This window comes from Rhinoraja longicauda, chromosome 12 (genome assembly GCF_053455715.1).
Source record: "Rhinoraja longicauda isolate Sanriku21f chromosome 12, sRhiLon1.1, whole genome shotgun sequence".
NCBI lineage: Eukaryota > Metazoa > Chordata > Chondrichthyes > Rajiformes > Arhynchobatidae > Rhinoraja > Rhinoraja longicauda.
In genome coordinates, this window is record NC_135964.1 from 26,890,663 (window position 1) to 26,904,036 (window position 13,374).

The following is a 13,374-nucleotide window of genomic DNA, read 5'->3' on the forward strand; positions in this document are numbered from 1 at the left end:
CAAACATGGTGTGAAGTTAAACTAAACTCCTCTGCTTGCATCAGATCTAATCCCTTCATTCCCCGCACATCCATGTTCCTATCAAAAAGTATCTTAAACACCACTATCTTATCTGCTTCCACCACCACCCCTGATAGTGTTCCAGGGATTGTGGTGGAGATTTTGCCCGTCTACCCTATCTGTGCCTCTCATAATTGTATATACTTCTATCAGGTCTACTCTCAACTTCCAACACTCCAAATCCGTCCAACTTCTCCTTATAGCTAAGGTACTCATCCAAGAAGCATTCTGGTAAATCTCTTCTGCACCCTCTCCAAAGCCCCCACATGCTTCCTATAATGGGATGAGCAGAACCACACGCAATACTCCAAATGCAGCTTAACCTTTATAAGGCAGGTCAGACCGCATTTGAAGTATTGTGAGCACTTTTGTGCCCCATATCTGAGAAAGGATGCTAAGCGATTACAGCACTGGGCCTGTATTCGCTGGAATTAGAAGGATTTGGGGGGATCTCATTGAAATTTACCGAATAGTGAAAGGCCTGGATGGAGTGGATGAGCAGAGGATGTTTCCACTAGTGGGAGAGTCCAGGACCAGAGGTCATACACACAGAATAAAAGCATGTACCTTTGGAGATGAGATAGAATTTCTTTAGTCAGAGAGTGGTGAATCTGGAATTCATTGCCACAGAAGGCTGTGGAGACCATCAATGGATATTTTTAATGCGGAGATTGATATATTTTTGATTTGTAAGGGTATCAGGGGTTATGTGGAGAAGGCAGGGGAATAGAGTTGAGAGGGAAAGATAGATCAGCCATGATTGAATGGCAGAGTAGACTTGATGGGCTGAATGATCTAATTCTGCTCCTATAACTTATGAACTTATAAACGAACCAAAGTCCTATAAAGCTATATACACCAACATTATACTTCTGGGAATACCTCAGGGCAACTTTCTGTGTTTAAGGTGCTAGATAAATGCAAGTTACAGCAGGTGACAGATGTGCAGCGATTACAGTTGGCAGTTCTATAGCATTGTTAATGGGGGTTTTTTTTTGGGGGGGGGGGAGGGGGGAAGTGCCCCAGGGCAGTTCATGGAGGTGTGCAATTTAAAACCTGTACTTCAGTTTCACATTTCTTTTGGTCATCAAAAAATGAAACCATTCTTTGTCGAGTACAAAACCAGTAGCGTGGGATTCAATAACAGCTACTTTTGATACTCTTTCACCTGTTTGTTCTGCAACACCATGGCATCAATCACTGTACATTCTCTCAACCACCCAAGACAAAGTGACTTGAAAGAGTACCTGATATTGAGCCATGCACTGCACGAAAATCGTGTATTCATCACCTTTTCCATTTTATTCATCATAAGATCATAAGGCACAGGAGCTGAATTAGGCCATTTGGCCCATTGAGTCTGCTCTGCCATTCAATCATGACTGATCTATTTTTTGCTCTCAACCACTCTGCCTTCCTGTAACCTTTGACACCCTTACTAATAAAGAACTTGTCAATCTCCGCTTTAAAAATACCCAATGACTTGCCTCCACCGCTGTCTGTGGCAATGAATTCCACAGATTCACAACGCTCTGGCTAAAGAAATTCCTCTTCATCTCCATTCTAAAGGTACATAATTTTATTCTGAGGCTACGCCCTCTGGTTCTAGACTCTTATTTGCATCATATTATCTTGGTTTAGATTTATTATTGTCACATGTACAGTGAAAAGCTTTGTTTTGCATGCTACCCAATCAAACCAGACAATAGCATGCATAAATGCAATCATGCCACACTCAAGTAAAATAGGTAGAGTGAAGAGAAAGAGAGAGAGTGCAGAATATAAATACTAAGTTTATTTTGGGAACATGAGCCTTGTTACCAATTTAATTTTGTTTAAATAAAGGCATTTTTGTGCGGCTGTCGGGAGGGAAAGCCAAAAAGACTGCATCTGAAACAAAAGCAGAAAATGCTAGAAATAAATAGGACGTCTCGTTAAACAGTTTAAGAGAATTGACGATGCCATTTCTGTGGGGATAATCCTTCTTCACAATCAGAAAGGGTGTACTCATAAATGTAACCCAGTTTCTTGTGAGTTGTTAAGGCAACTAAACTAGAAGAACGTGGTTTATGTCAAAGGGTAGAACATTATGGCAACTCTACCTTTTTAAAATGCCAGCTGCCGATGAAATGTATCTTCTGTTTCTGGAAGAAACTCAAAATAAGATAATAATTATTCAGGAACCAATTTCAGAATAACATCTGCCTTCTTGATTATTTTTTCCCCCATTGGAGCACAAGGTAATAACAACAGATTCATTTCCCGAATCTTTCAAATGCCTTGGATGAAAGACATGCCAAGGCGGCAGGGTGCTGTTCTCAGTGTGTCTTTTAGTTAGAGCAACGGAGTTGTCTTAGGCACAGTGTGTGCCTCATAATTTAGTGACATAGCTTGAAGGGAAAGAAATATCAACCAGCATAACAAGAATGACAGGAAATAAATTGGAAAATGATATTTGTGTGGCTGGTAGAGCCGCCGTCTCAGTGCTAGAGACCTCAGTTCAATCCTCTCCTTTGGTGCTATCTGTGTAAAGTTTGCACATTCTCCCTGTGCCATGTGGGTTTCCTCCCACATCCCAAAGACATGCAGGTTTGCAGGTTATTTGGCCTCTGTAGATTGCCCCTAGTTTGTAGGGTGTGGATGAGAAAGTGGAATAATATTGAGCTAGTGTGATCAATGGTCGGCGTGGACTCGGTAAACTAAAGGGCGTGTTTCCATGCTGTATTTCTAAACAAAACTAAAATCAAGTTTCTGATCTGTTTGGTATTTGTTTTCTGCAGGTTCTTCCCTTCATCAAGTAATTTGTTCAAACGATGCTCTGTTTTACTTCGTATTCTTTTATCCCTTTCCAATTTTTGGGGTCCTACTTATTGCCATTTTATTTACACGCTACAAGACTCTAAACTCGCAGAAAAAGTCTGATGCAAAGAATGGTGTTCCGTTACTCTGGATTAAAGAGCCAGCGGTGACTTATTCCCCAACAAGTCTCGAGCCACCGGATTTCAGAATAGGACCAGGAAGCATCGCGTAACAAAGGAAAAAGAGAAAAGGATTTTGGACAAATAAATTGATGTTCAACTGAGGTAATAATGAACTCGAGGTGAATATTCGCCCCAAAAAAGATTATCAAAATTTGAAAGCAACATCCTCCATCCCTTGTATCGCGAATAAAGATCCTGAGGGTCAATCGATTGAGAAATGGGGGAAGAAATGGTACTTTTATCGTTAAAAAGTTTGGCTCAATTGGCCTCCTTCCCAATACACCTAGAAGACTTACTTTGTGTAGCTGATATGGTTTGTTTCACACTAATGTGTTTATTCTTGATTGTATAGCACTGACTACAGCATACATCAGCAACATTGTGCTGCGTTTGCCTCTGAAATTCCAGGAGACGGAACGCAATGTACCATTGCTGCTGTTTGGCTTGGTTAGCGCCTCGGACTGTCGATGAATTTCTTGTCCTTTTTTGCCAACTATTTTCACTGCATGAGCACTCTGCATATTACATTAGTCTGTTATGTGTAATAGGTCTGATGTCATTAAAACCAGATAATCTTATAAATGTTAAGAATACACAACTGTACGATGGAGGAAAAGGATTGAACTATGATGGAGGATATTTTTTCTTTTAATTACCCAATCGGTTTGGTTAATGAACTGAAGAGTCAATGTAATATCCATAGCAAGTCGCAACTGGAGGGACTGTTATCCATTCAGATCCCAAGTAACCAGCACAACTTGAATACTGAACAATGGAAGGCATGGAAAAAGAGTGGGAATATTCATGGAAACCAAGGAAAAGCCATGGGACTGAAGGCTCATCGATATTGTGTCAAGCGAAACTCCATATTTGATCAATGGGGTGTGCAATGGAGCCATTGAGGACATTTTGTGTAGGCAGTGATCTATTCCTTCCAGTGAGTACAGATGAGGATTAAGCAGATTATTAGCAAGTACAGCCAATCTTTCTTGTTTATGAATTTTTGATACAGATGTCTGATCAAGCTGCAACTTTGTAGAATGGAGTTTTCATGCAGTTTTTTTAATACTTTTTTTTTGCACTTTTTGAAATGACTTTTTATTCTGTGTCTGAACAAATTTCATTGTATTTGCCTGTTTTGTTTCAATAATGTTCTTTGAAAGAATGCGGTTTGATCAAGAGAAAGGGTTACAGATCTGAACAAATCTAATGACCAACAAAGTTCAAGTTATTATCAGGATGTTAGACTTTGCTGTAAAATCTGCCAAACTAAATCACATAATACTTGCCTCAGCTTACTTACTGTGAAGAATCTTCAAAGAAACTCTCATGTACTCCAACAAAGCAACTCCATTTTAAATTACTAAATCAAACTTAAAAACACAGGGGCAGCACAGTGGCACAGCTGGTAGAGCTGTTGCCTCAAGGCGCTGAAGATCCAGGTTTGATCCTGACTATGGGTGCTGTCTGTATGGAGTTTGCACATTCTCCTTGTGACTGCATGGGTTTCCTCCCACATCCCAAAGAAGTGCGAGTTTTTAGGTTAATTGGCCTCTGTTAAATTACCTCTAGTGTGTATGGAGTGGATGAAAAAGTGGAATAACATAGCGTTAACGAGTGATCGATGGTCGGCATGGGCTCTGTGGGCCAAAGGTCCTGTTTCCAAGCTGTATCTTTCAATTAATTAAGTGATAGTGGTGAGATTTAATTATCTGAGATTTTTATTCGAGGAATACAAATTTCCCACTGAAGCAAAATTGACTTTAATTGTATCAGTATAAAAATACCAATTTTAAAGGACAAGAAATAAAGCAATAGTAACAGAAAAAAATCACTGATGTTTATGTGGGGATACGTAAGTGATTGGGGCAAGTTGCAAAAAATGAGCAAGTGGATTCTTGCAAAAAATGAGCAAGTGGATTTTAAAGTTGGAAACTAGAATGTGTTGTCCCTCAACACTGACTATCTAACCAAGCCATGTACTGAATGGTTTGATTGGCTTCGAGTTGAATGCTTTTTATTGCAGGAACCACACGGTTTTAATTGATAGTTGATTATTAGATACAGCCTTTAATGATTTCATAGCTGATCACATCAGAAACTGATCAGAACTGCAGCAGCTATTTTATAGTTAGTTGGTCCATGTGAAAAATACTCTATTATATCACATATAATCTCTATATAATGAATCTTAGACCAACATACTTAACATAGGTCCATGGTCAATCACTGCAAACAGTTTTAGCTTCTGCACTATTGATGTCATTCAGTGGTTCAATGGTGCTTTATTGTCACACGTACCTAAATACAGTGAAATTCTTTGTTGTGCGTACAGTTCAGTAGAATCAGACTGTACATAAGCACAATCATACAAGTACAAGAATGGCATAATTGTCGTGCAAGGATAGTAGATTACGCTGAGGCAGTACACAAAGAGTCGCCATGTTTTTGGCACAATCTTGTATCTTTCAAGTTCTTAAAATAGTGTTTTATCTTGGCCTTAAAGGCCCATAATCCTGGCAACAACAGATTCTGTCATTAACAGAACTAATGAACAAAAGAGCTGTTGGTTCTGGTAAGATTCTTACAATTTCTGTTTTTTAATTCGATGTTCCTTCTAGCCAAAACCAATAAGAGGTTCAGACGGTATTTTGTTCCTTGAAGTGTTGAATGTTTGAGTTTTGGTGTCTGTACTTTAAGAGCAGAGATGGCTCATGGCTTAACAACAGGGTAACCAGCTGGTCTGGGGTTTCTTTGAAGCATGCATTTAGACTATGTTTATTTATCAAGAGTTGTTTCGAGAGATGGTATGTCATCCAAGTCTGAATTCAGATGTCGGATTCATTGTCAGACTAACTATGTAGCCCAAAGATCTTCAAGTAAATAAATGATCAATGTAACATGATATCTTTATCACCAAAGCAGCAAAGACATGTAACCACTAACCTTTTGTAGGCAGTCCCTCAGAACTGAATGTGACGTGCTTCCACCGTGGTCTCGGGATGGACATGCCTCTATGTGTAATGTGAGCTGGTCTTTGCGAGCCACATGATCTTGATAGAGTATGGTTCTGGTCCAATGGTAAGGAGATCCAAGTTACAGGAGACCAAGCTTTGCTAAAAAAAGTGATGGAGTAACTCAGCAGGTCAGTCAGCCTCTGTGGAAGACATAGATAGGTGGCGCTTCAGGTCGGAACACGTCTTCAGATTGATTGCAGTGGTGTGGGAGTGAGTGCAGATCGAAGACTGGTAAGTGATAGGTGGATACAGGTGAGGTGGGTGGTGAGGGATTGATTGACAGATGAGTGGACAAAGGCCAGAGATGAAAAGACGACAAAAAGATGTGAGATAAAAGGGGAGAAGTGGAGTGAAATGTGAAGCTAGAGGGACGGATATGGGTAGAAGGGGGGGGGGGGATAGTGGGAGAAATGGAAGCACATCTGGGTTGGGTACAGGAAAGAGAGCAAGAAAAAAGTGAGGGGTTGGGTCTGGGTACCAAGCTTTGGTGCACCAACTTAACATGCATGCACATAATCTTGCCCCCATCCTTTTCCTTGGCCCGTCTTGCAGGTACCATCTGCTCTCGCTGTCCACCCCTTCATTCTCTTTCCTCCAGCAGTTTCCCTTGCATGGTCCCTATCTTTCTCTCTTTCTCTCCCTCCCCCTAACTGGCTTCCACAGTTTTTCCTGTGTGCAAGTTACTTATTGGTTCCCTTTCCCTTCTCTCACCTCTTTCATTTTTAATTCCTTTCCTCTTCCTTACCTTCTCAATCCCTCCACTACCGTCTCCCAGCTCCTTGCTGTCTCCAGGAGGGAGGTTGTTAAACCAGCACGGCTACTTGCCCTCTTCGTGGAGCGAGATACCACGAGAAGCGATTAGTTTAGAGATACAGCGTGGAAACAGGTCCTTCGCCCCACCGAGTCCGTGCCGACCAGCGATAACCCGCTCACATTAGTTCTAATGTATACACTAGGGATAATTTACAGAAGCCAATTAACCTACAATCCTGCATGTCTTTGGAATGTGGGATGAAAGTGGAGCACCCAGAGAAAACCGACATGATAACGGAGAAAGTTCAAACTCCATACACACACCACCTATAATATGAACCTGGGTCTCTGGCACTGTAAAGCAGCAACTGGACCGCTGCGCCCCTGTGCCGCTCAGAATTCAGATCATACTATACATGAAGACAATTAAGCCATACACAGTACAACAGGTAGAGCTAACAGAAGAATACCAGAGTGCAGAATATCGTTTTTCAGCATTGTAGCATTACTGTTCCAGCCAAAAAAGTCCATTATCCGCAATGAGATTGGTTGGAGGATTGTGACTGCCCCCTAGCCTATAGGAGAATCTTTCAGAAGTCTGATAACGGAAGGGAAGAAGTCTGGCAGCGCGTGCATTCAAGCATTTGTATCTTTTGCCTGACGGGAGTGGGGAGAAGAAGGAATGACCGGGTTGAGGAAAGGTCCTCGAATATGTTAGCTGCTTTCCTGAGGCAGATGGAGTTGATGGTGGGGAGTCTTTGGCCCAACTCGTCTATGCGACCAAGGTATTAAATCTAAACTACTTCAGCTTCTTCACTGTAACTAGGTCAAGCCAACAAATTCTAACTTTCTTGGAATGACCAGCTGAGTTGTCTAACAGAATGAAATGATCCTGATATTTATGAACTGCAACATTTGGCACCACGGTAGCAATGTCGGAATAAGGGAGCAATTACAGGTATATACCAATTAAGTCTAGGCAGATTAAGCTGAGAAAGACATAACCCATTCAGTGCTAGACTTTAGAGCTCGAAAGACCATGTAGCAACTTCAAAAAGCAAATATAATTGGATCTCCTCTGGAGCTTGAGTAAATGCACAAATACTTTGCAGACTTGATTGAATAATTGAATAGGAATATGAAACACTCGGCATTTAAAAGTTTGTGTTTGGCACTTCATTGCACGCTGTAGAAAAATTCCTATGTTCAGCATTATTTTAGCAATACATGTCATGCAAGCATATTCCTTCATTAATATTTAAATGGATATATAATGACATGAATGATGTACAGCATTCGCATCGTACCCTGCAGGGAAATAGATTATGAAGGAACAATTGCAAATGCTGCAATTTTCCATGGGTAATAATTATTAGCATATTTTTTGTTATAAACTTTCACTATCTACTTGAGATAAAAGCAGTTTTCTAAAAATTGGAAATACAGACCAACATCCTCCATTCAAATCGAGTCCTGCATTTTAAATGCATGGGAAATTCTTAGTTGTCATCAATGTATCTGGATGGAAATAAACTCTTTAAAAAAAAAGAGACAGACAGTCCTGACCTCCCATCTACCTCATTGGAGATCTTCGAACTATCTTTAATCAGACTTTACTGGACTTTATCTTGCACCCTTTATATTGTGTCTGTACACTGTGGTCGGCTTAATTGAAATCGTGTATAGTATTTTCGCTGACTGGATAGTACATAACAAAAAAGCCTTTTACTGTATCTTGGTACAGGTGACAATAATGGTATATATTGTAAACTGATGAAAAAGAAAATTAAATTTCACAAACTCTACATCTCAAGGTTTTCTTCACAATCTGTGAAGAAATATAATTCATATTTTTTTCTACTTTGAATTAATGCATTTAATCAAAGTGAGTATTTTTTAATCTTCAATTTTTAAAGTCTGAAGCAGAATTGCATATCATGTATTACTGAATCGAAAATGATGACCAGCATATGATGACCACTTGATATTCTAAAGCTCTAACTCTCTTTTTATTTTCTTCAATATGTTAATTTCTCAATTCTCCTAATCTCAGTGGAATTCCATTGGAATATATTTGCATGAACAACTTTTCAATGCTTGTCCATTCAAATGCCTGATTTTAAGTCAGACCTTAGTGATTTTCAATATGGAATTTGATTATGTCTGGCATAAAAGCACTGCCCGATTATCTTTTTCATTGAAATGTTCATGTCATGCTTTAATCTGCTCCTGCCTGGTTTTACCAATTTGACTCTTTGGAACAAACTATGGATTTAATTGCTGCCAGTCAGGAAGGAGTAATTGAAGGCATGCCAGCCAGTATTCCAACCAGGGAGTCTCCTCGCCTGCTTCATTGCTACTCCGAGCCCAGGTTTGCTCATTACTTTAGACAAGCTGTCATTCACAGGATCGTACACTTTAACCATCAATCATTTGTTAGCTCTTTTTTTCCCTAAAAAATTGCAGCTCGCTAGATTGTTCCAAAATATACCTCCCCGTTATTTTGCAAGATACAATTCACTGTTAAAAGTTACCATTTAAAATAAAATCTCATCTCTCAATTTTGCTTAAATCTATACATTTTGGTTATCCACTTGGTGGGAAATGTTTCTCATTATTGATTCAATCATAGATTCATCCAGCAAGGAATTAGGCCCTTTGGCACAATGGGTGGCACAAACAGTGGCGCAGCGGTAGAGTTGCCACCGTACAACGCCAGAGACCTGGGTTCGATCTTGACCTCGGGTACTGTCTGTATGGAGTTTGTACATTCTCCCTGAGATCACATGGGTTTTCTCCAGGTGCTACGGTTTCCTCCCACATCCCAAAGACGTGCGGGTTTGTAATTTAATTGGTCTCTGTAAATTGCCCGTACTGTGTAGGGAGTGGATGAGAAAGTTAGAACTAGTGTGGATAACTTAGATGGGATAACTTAGAACTAGTGTGAACGGGTGATCAATAGACAGCGTGGGTTCATTGGGCAGAAGGGCCTGTTTTCATGTTGTATCTTTCAATCAATCAAACTGAGGTCTCAGTCTTCCAGTTCCTTCATCAGCTGAAACACAAGCTCTGGGATTAGCCTGCCTGTTTGTCTAGGGGAAGTAGAGGAGAGAAGGACGATCAGCTATGATCTCGGAACAGAGCAGATTTGAAGAGGCAAATGATCTCCTGATCCTATGATGTTCTGAGGGACAGGACAAATCCCCCTCCAATCCTGTGTACATTTGAATTTCAAAGAGGTTGTATGTTAATACCCTTGCTAAATAATAATTAAATGCATCCTTAAAGTCAAAATCAAATTTGACACAGTGTTTCATGAATACATCATTTTGCATTACTTACCCATCATAATAAATTCATTAAATATTTAAATAAAACAGCATTTTTCCATCAGCATATTGGAGTGCATTTAAAATTGAATGATCAAAGGGTATTTGGCTGGGATGAATGTTTCTGCCGAAGGGTAAATATGAGTGAAATTAAGCTACATTAAACTTTCCATCTAATTTGCAGTTATCAAATGTAATTTATTTCCCAGAATTACACTAACTCCACTGTTAATGGCATTCGTCCTAATATTGCACAGTCACAATCTGAAATTTCCATGCCATTTCTTGCTGGACCTTGGATTGTGGGGATAGACAGGCCATACATGAACAAAAAAAAGACACAAAGGGCTGGAGTATCTCGGTATCTCTTGAGAATATGGATAGGTGACATTTTGGGTTGAGCTCTTCTGGCTGGAGGTGGGTTACGTGACTGGTACCTGATCTGCTGAGTTGGTGCAGCACTTTGTGTCTTTTTTGTGATCCAGCATCTGCAATCTCTTGTGTCTCTTTTACAAGAACAATCATTTGTTAATAAAGGCGGCAGGCATAGTGACGCAGCGGCAGAGCTGCTGCCTCACAGCGCCACAGACCCAGTTTCGATCCTGACCATGGATGCTGCCTGTGTGGAGTTTGCATATTTTCCATGACCATGTGGGTTTTCCCAGGTGCTCCGGTTTCCTCCCACATCCCAAAGACGTGGGGGTTGGTAGGTTAAATGGCCTCGGTAAATTGTCCCCAGCGTGGATGCGAAAGTGGGATATCATGGAACTAGTGTGCCGATGATCACTGGTCGGCATGGACTCGGTGGGCCTAAGGGCGTCTTTCCACACAGTATCTCTAAACTTCCACCTAAACTCTAAACTCTAAAGCTAGATCCAATTGGACCCAGAGTTTCTTCAGAGATTAATTTTGTTTCATTCACGATTTTTCAAATCTTTAGAAATTTGACCAGTCAGAAGGTTCTGCTTTGGCAAAGTTGCATTTGATCAATTTTAGTCAATTTATATTGTTGTCACTGAACAAAATTGTTGCACTTTGTAACTATAGTGGTGGCATATTTCAACATAAATGTCGACACCCTGCACTGCCTTCAAGGAGAGGTATTATACATTACAAAAGGACACAAATTGCTGGAATAACTCAGTAGGTCAGGCAGTATCTCAGAAGAACATGGATAGATGACGTTTAGGGTTCTCGATCTTAAACTTCACCTATCCATGTTCTCCAGAGATGCTTCCTGACCTGAGTTTCTCTGGCAATGTGTTCTTTTTTGTGTATTAACCAGAATCTGCAGTTCCTTGTTTCTACGTGGTGTTATACATAGCGTGGCCATCCTGGTTTGAAGTCTTGTAGTCATGATCATGTATTAAGAGCTTTGCAATATTAAAATTAACCTATGGGTCATAAGTGTCACACACCAGCCTGATGTACAAGCTTCTTGCTGGGCAGGCAATTATTTAGGCGTGTCCTGTTACTCAGTTATCGCGGTGTTAAATTTTCTATTGTGAGGTGGAGCCTTTACTACAAACCATGATCACAAACATTTTTGTACTGTTTGCACTGTAATATGTACTCTAATCTAGAACTCCTATAATCAATGGGCACTTCAGTTGGAATGTAAACATAGCTTAACTTGTTGGGATATTCCCAATTTCACATTGTTTGGATGGACATCCTATTTTAGAAATTTTCTATGTATCAATAGTGCATGATACAGCTGAATGTACTTTGTGATACAAATGTTTAATGTGAATTTTACATTGTGATGCGCTTTGTTTGAATCCTCTTGGAATTTAGTTGTTAATAAAATGTTGGATCTTAAAAAATTGTAATGGATTCAGCCCAGTCTAAACAGCTGTGATTGTGAAACTAAATGTTTCTATTTAAAGACCTGCTGGCTCGTTGACATCTCTGTTCTAGACAATAGGTGCAGGAGAAGGCCATTCGGCCCTTTGAGCCAGCACCACCATTCAGTGTGATCATGGCTGATCATTCTCAATCAGTTCCTGCCTTCTCCCCATATCCCCTGACTCCGCCATCCTCTCTTACCCAAGTGATTGATTTTGCTTTTCTGGTTGACGAATGGTATCAAGGTAAACAACCTGAGAAGCTGCATTGCTGGCATAAATTGGGTGCATTAAGTGTTAGCCATAACATTGGAAAAACTCATCGTTCATCTTCCAATAGAGCATTATACTTTCTTGTCTCCCCCTGAAAGAGCCAAAATTGAATCTGAAAAGTAATATTTCTCATATTGGGCAGAAGGGTCTGTTTCCATGTTGAATGGCTCCAAGACTCTCCCAGTCTGGTAAATGGGAAACTAATCATCTGGGCTCTTTTATCCTTTAGTGTGATGTTGCTGTTGCTTTATCCTTCCAGTCCAATGGGAATTATTCCATTATACTCTTGACTTGCAGCTGTAGATGGTGGAAACACACAAAGGATTCTGGTGTGATGCACAATATACATTTTCATATTTGCTCCCAAATTCATCTTTCTTTGCAGCTGGTCCAGTTGAGTTTCTAGTCATGGGTGTTTCCCAAGATGCTTTTGGGAGGAGAGCATAACAATGATGGTGCCACTGGATGTGAAGTGGAGGCAGTTTGGTTCTCTCTCGACTGGAATGGATTATCAGTTGTCCAGCACAGTTTGTCACTTACTAGCGCAGTTCTGTATGTTATCTATGTCTTCCTGCATACAGGCGTGGACTGCCTTCATCTTGCAAATTACAAGCTGAGCTGAACAGTTCGAGCACGGCAAACATCACATTGTCAGTTGGGGAATGTGCAAAGAAAGGTGGCTGAGGAAATCATACGTGGCCTGAGATTGAGATGATATGTTCCCAACCACCACAGCTAACTATATTTGTGACAGTTATGACAGCAATTGGAGAGCTTTTCCACTTAAATCCACTAACTTCATTTTGATTATGGATCCTGGTATCGCACTCAGTCAAACGTTGTCAAGCACAATCAGTCTCACGGTCTCTCTGGAAGTCAATCGTGTTTACAAAAAGGATAATGATAATAAACTAAACTAGGTTCAAGGCTAGTGTGACACAAAATGCTGGAGTAACTCAGCGGGCCAGGCAGCATCTCGGGAGAGAAGGAATGGGTGAAGTTTCAGGTCGAGACCCTTCTTCAGACCCTTCTCGACCCGAAACATCACCCATTCCTTCTCTCCCGAGATGCTGGCTGGCCCGCTGAATTACTCCAGCATTTTGTGTCCTGCCTT

General features: G+C 40.5%; 1 protein-coding gene across 2 annotated transcripts in view; it reads left to right on the plus strand.

Moving 5' to 3' along the window:
- Positions 1-12,232, plus strand: part of igsf3 (immunoglobulin superfamily, member 3) — a 149,763-nt gene extending 137,531 nt beyond the window's left edge. For both annotated transcript variants that reach the window (XM_078409259.1, XM_078409260.1), the window contains exon 10: positions 2,841-12,232. In XM_078409259.1, the coding sequence (XP_078265385.1) occupies positions 2,841-3,091 (251 nt within the window). In that variant the 3' untranslated portion in view covers positions 3,092-12,232. The remainder of the gene's footprint in view (positions 1-2,840) is intronic.
- The last annotated feature ends 1,142 nt before the right edge of the window (positions 12,233-13,374 follow it).